General features: G+C 23.6%; 1 protein-coding gene and 1 long non-coding RNA gene across 2 annotated transcripts in view; both read left to right on the top strand.

The window, feature by feature from the left end:
• Positions 1 to 3,097, top strand: part of LOC111618576 — a 25,389-nt gene extending 22,292 nt beyond the window's left edge. Inside the window, exon 4 of the long non-coding RNA XR_002755593.1 lies at positions 3,033 to 3,097. This is a non-coding gene — a long non-coding RNA (uncharacterized LOC111618576). The remainder of the gene's footprint in view (positions 1 to 3,032) is intronic.
• Positions 3,098 to 3,297: 200 nt separating this feature from the next.
• LOC111618575 (zinc finger protein 83-like) overlaps positions 3,298 to 6,000 on the top strand; it is a gene marked incomplete at its 5' end in the record, with an annotated part of 46,072 nt that continues 43,369 nt past the window's right edge. The window contains one exon of the mRNA XM_023360131.1: positions 3,298 to 3,331. Coding sequence (XP_023215899.1) covers positions 3,298 to 3,331 — 34 coding nt within the window. The remainder of the gene's footprint in view (positions 3,332 to 6,000) is intronic.

Genomic DNA, 6,000 nt, shown 5'->3' with positions numbered 1-6,000 from the left:
ATTGATAAAGAAAGTAATCACAGGCAGATCTTTATTAATTAATTAAGCATTAGTGGATAATTTAAATTTTCTATCAGGAACCAATAAAAAGCATAATTTTTTTACATAAATTTTTTATTCATTAAAAGAATTAAAAAACTTTAGTAGCAAAATGAAAAATAGAATTTTTAAAATAAATAATTCAACAAACATTATTGCTACAAAGAGTAATTAGTATGATTGTTAAATCAATAATAATTAGTATGTTGATGAAAATATATTTAAATATATAAGAAGCCAGAAAAAAAAAATCGTACAATAGGTGAAAGATTTCAGCTGTTGAAGTGTTTTTTCTGGCTTCTTAAATATTTGAGTGCATTTTGATGCTTATTATACCACAGAAAGCTATCTTATCTATTGAATGATCCTTATAGTTATTTCTCATTGAACAATTTTTTGATTTTTAAAGCTAAAGAAATGATTAGAAGAGTTTGATCAAGACCATCAGGTAATCAATTTCTTGCATCATTTTAACAGTAAAAATATCTGTTTATCATAAAATGTCTATTTTCATCTAAATTATCTTATTTTATTAAACAATTTCTTTGAGTTGTAATTTTCATAAACATTAGAAATTTTCCAAGGCTATGTGCCAGTGTAAGGATTAGCAGTTGAGAAAAACTGCTATAGACCATTTATGAGATGGACTGATAAAATTCTAGCTTCTAACATAAACATTTTTCTGATAACAATTCAGATCATTTCAACTTTTGCATTTTTAATTAAAGAAGGATAACAAAGTAATAAACATTTTATGAATAACTACAGAATTTGTTCTTAATCTGAAATAGATTATTAATTTGAATGATTAATTACAATTTAAAAAAATATTTTAAGAAATTCTAATTTTTAATTTTAAATGGTAAAATATCTATATTTATAAAACATTGATAATTTACATTAGGATAATCAGAATCACATTTAATATTATTGACATGTTTTTATTGAAGATATTATGAACTATCTTTCTATTATTAAAATTGAAATTTCTTGTTTAACTTTAAAAATGTAAAGCTAAAATGCATACTGTTTGCAAAATATTGAAAATGCGCAATTTTTTCAGCATACATACATATACAGTGGTGCCTCGTACAACGTACTTAATCCGTTCCAGGTGCACGTCCGTTAAGTGAAACGTCCGTTATACGAAACGCATTTTCCCATAGAAATACATGTTAAAACATATAATTCGTTCCGCAGCATAAAATAACCGTACTGTACCATAAAAAATGAAAATGGAGCAGACACCAATTATGCCGGGTAGTCAGATGTTGTGAGGAGGAGGTGGAAGAACACTTTCTTTACACATTCATACAGATACAGACTTTTTACACATTGCAGCGGGTCTTTTTTTATTGTTTTTTAATCGGAGTCAGATTCAGGAGAGGCTACCGGAACTTGCAGGGTCAACTTCTCTTGTTCCATCCTTTGTTTTTTGCCCGCTGGCTTCTTGAAAAACATGACCAAGGTGGTCTGTTTCTCTTTCTTCTTTAACACCTGTCGGAAATGACGGACAAAGGTGTCATCGTAGAGATCATTGATCCTGTTGGCCTCAGCTCTGTTTGGATAATGAGTGTTGGTAAACTCCTGAACCTCTCCCCATTCGACAAGAAAGTTTTTGTCAACTTTCACTCCTGATGATTTCTTGCTTTGTTTCAATTGAAATCACCTTTCTGTTTTTTTAGAAGCCATGATGCATTATAAATGACTTAACTTGCCAGATTATATGATACGAATAATTCTTTATTAATTAAGATCACTAAACACTTCTACGAGCTACTCTCGCTCCGTTTGTTTTTTACAACCTCTTTTCGTCCCGCCACCTCGGCATCTACACAATTACATTTCGTTTATTTGAATCGTCAACATATACTGTATTACATTACATTTAATGTTTATTTAAATCATCAACATATATTACATTACATTTCTACTTCAGATATACTAATAATACATTCTAATAATACTAATATATCCTAAAAATAGCAGATTGTCATTGGCAACGGCAAAAGATTGGAAACATCATTCTCATTTGTTCGAAAAAGTCCATTGTTCGTCTCACGTAACTGCCGAACGGAAAGTCCGTTGTTCGCAGCAAGTCCGTTGCTGGAGTCACGTAACGGTCAAACTGAAAGTCCGTTATTCGCAGCGTACGTTATACGAGGCACCACTGTATTTTATTATAAAAAAATTATAAAAAATTATTTTAAAAATTTAGTTTGAAAATTTTAATTTTTGTTTGACATAAAGAGCATTATAAACAGATTCTTTATCTAACAAAAATAATTATTTTCCTTTAAGATCTTATACAGATTAATATATGCTTAAATATTTGTGAATTTTTATTTGTATGATCATTATTAGTTTCTATAATTGACCTTTAAGATGTAAAAATCTTGATTTAATAAATTTAATTAAATGAAATTATATAATAACTAATTTTCTTTTCTTTTCATTTTTTGTTTCTTTGCAGAATAATTCCCGAATATTGAGTGCTTAACCAGAAAAATCTCAGTTTAATGTTTTATTTCCTAATTAGTGAAATTATAATTTAAAATATATTAGATATATATGAAACCATTTTTTAGAAATATTGATTTGGAATGTAAAATATAATTTACAATTTCAATAAATCATAATTACTTTTATTGAAATTGATAAAGAAAGTAATCAATAACTTTATTAAAATTTAATATAATTGCATTGAAATTTAGTATAAAATATGTTGAATATTTGTTATTTGAAATGTGTAATAAATTTATGTGTTTAACATTTTATTCTTTTGGTATTTGATGTATTGTCTAAGTGGAATTAAAAATTATTCTAATTTTTAAAAATATACATATAATTTAAAAATAGTATTATTTATATGCTAATGCATATTGCTTAAATTTATATTTTTTTAATGTAATAATAGCCCACATTTTAATTTTGACATAATACTATTATTTGATTCAAGCATTTACTAATTGATAAACTTTCTTATTACACAGAAAAGGAAAAAATCCTCCCTCGAATACAATATAGACGAAGAGGAAAAAGCCTGAATCCAAATTCCATTAACAAAGATTCTACAGTTCGTTCATTTTGTCCATATTGTCAAAGGATATTTTTTAGTCCAGGAAATTTGAAAAGACATATTGAAATTCACATTCTTGATCGGAAAAATTATAAATGCCATATTTGCCATAAGCGATTTTCTTGGAAGAACACGCTTAATACCCATCTCAGGCGAGATCATAGCATTTTTGTATAAATTCAAGTAATTCATCTCTAATTAGTTATGAAATATGTAATTTATTTTTATTTAATCTAAATTTAAAATTATCATTTTCATAAATATTTATTTTGAAAAAACTAGAATAAAGCATTTATAAGCATATTTAATAAATAAAAATATTAGTTTAATATAATACTTCCAATGCTAAAATTTTTTAAAACTTTACATATAAATTGGAAAACAATTTTCTGGAATTTTAATACATTTTATTTTATTTTTTAAAATTAAATTTCACTTTTATTTTATCACAAAAATTTTATTGGAATTTAATAATAAAAATGATTTCACTTTTTAAAAAAATTGTTATTTAGAATTTATTATTATTATAAATATGTGTATATAATATAGTAATTATTTTAGAAATCCATAAAAATATTCTAAAAATAATCAAAATGTACATTTACAGGGTATTAAGAATCAATAAAACTTTTTCAAATAAATGTATAGTTTCAATACACATTATACATTATTTATATATGTAATGATTTGTAACAAATAATACTTATACAGTAAATTAAATTGAAGATTATTTCTAATAGAAGGATTATATTAATAAGCAGCAAAACTATAACAACTTATATTGAATTTTGTAAAATTAAATTTATGAAAGTTTAATATAAACAAAAAATTTAATTTGTTTAATAGTAACTAAATATAAAAAAATATATTAGAAATATCTTCACTTTATTGTAGAAAACATAAGCATTTTTTTATTAAGTATGAGTTAAGATTTTATATTGAATATTTTTTTATAAATAAATATATAATATTTTGTTTATTATTGTTAAGTAAATTGAAAACTTAAGTAGAAATATCAAATTACAATTTTACATAAACAAAGAAACAATCTTTATATTGATTAGAAACTTGCTTGGAAGTAACATAAGACAAAAATGAAATAAAATTTTATTATTGCTTTACATTTTTTTTATTGATACTGATGTTAGATTCTGTTAAATTTGAAAGTTTTCACATTAAAATATTTTTTATTGGAATCTTTATGTGTTACATTTTTTAAATTTAAAATACACATACTAAAACTTATATTGAATTTTCAATTGTTGCAATAGCAATTTTTTTTAACTTTTAAATTTTGAAGAAATATATTTTGCTGTTATAATAACTAAAATCATTCATTTTTAATTTTAAATTTTGCAATACATCAGATAAATATAAAATTTGCTTAAGAATTAACAATTTAATAAATATTTTTAAAGTTAATATTGCAATAATTATTTTATAAATATTTGTTTATATTAATAAGATCATTCTGATAAATACTGTAAAATATATCTTACTGTTAATAATATAGTAATAGAAATAAAATAAGCTAGTGCCAACAAATTTCGTAACATTTTATCTAAAAATAATTTCTTGTTTATCTAATTGCTTATATAAGGATAACAAATTTAGTGTAAAAGATCTTGTTATATTATTATTATTTAACAGATTTGATAAATAGAACTTTCAGTCTGTTGATTAGATCATCATACATTGCAATATTCAAGAATCATATTAGTTTTATTTTATGTGTTATATTATTATTGTTTAAATTTTTTTGTACTTTATTTTATAAAATTTTGTAAATTAAATCTGAGAATTAAACTTAATATATAATACTTATTGCATTTTAAAAGACTAAAATGTAAATTTATAATTGGAATGTACTGTATATTTCATCCTTGAGTTCTGATTCCATGTTATATTATAACATCTTAAATGATGTTCAAGTATGTATGGAAATATCAAGAAATGTATGTTGTACTTTAATCCGAAAAATGAAAATTGAAAGATTTATTTAACATGGGAAATATATAAAATATTTTAATAAGATTATTTCCTAAAAAATTTAATTACTGAACAATAAGTAGAAATGATATTTTAAGTTTCATATTTTTTACAAATTGTAAGATAGCATTATACATTTATGAATTATCTACATTACAAAAAGTTTTCAAACAGCAATAGCTATGCAAAAGTTATTAATTGTAGGAATTTTTTTTATTTGTTAACAAATAATCTTAGAGTAATAAAAATTCTGGAGTTTATTTCTAATGTTAAAAGCTTTTATTATGCAAAATATCCCACTGGAAAAATAATTCAGAATATAAAAAAGAAAATCTTTTCCAAATCCTAGTCTGAAAATGTTTTTGAACATAGTAGGAAAAAATGTTAAAACACTCTCTGTAATGATAATCACATTAGTTTATACAAATTAGTCAACTGAAAGTATTGCTTGCATCTATTTCCATTATTGTTATCTTTACATTGCTTTAAAATGGGTGCTGTTAAAGAATACAGTGAGGACTTTTGAAACCAAATTGTGACTTTCATTCTGGAAGAGAAGACTCAGAGAGAAATACCTCATCAGCTTGATTGTGCAGTTTCAACAGTAAATTACAAATGGAAGAAATATGAGAATATTGGAAGTGTATAAACATGGAAGAGAACTGACTAGTTAAGAGCAAATAGCATGAATGAATATAGTGTCTTCAGATGCATCTGTCTACAAAATCAAAAATTCACATCAAAAGAATCAAATGTTCACCAATACAATGTTTGCAATCAAATGGTTCATAATCAGTTAAATGGAATTGACTACAAGTTTTGTTAAGCCAAAACAAAACCATTTATGGAAAATAACACATGAAAAAAATGAATGAAATGGACAAGGCATTACC

This window comes from Centruroides sculpturatus, unplaced genomic scaffold (assembly GCF_000671375.1).
Source record: "Centruroides sculpturatus isolate CEXI.00-Female unplaced genomic scaffold, Cexi_2.0 scaffold42, whole genome shotgun sequence".
In the NCBI taxonomy this organism is placed as follows: Eukaryota; Metazoa; Arthropoda; class Arachnida; order Scorpiones; family Buthidae; genus Centruroides; species Centruroides sculpturatus.
This window is presented reverse-complemented; position numbering and strand designations above follow the sequence as displayed.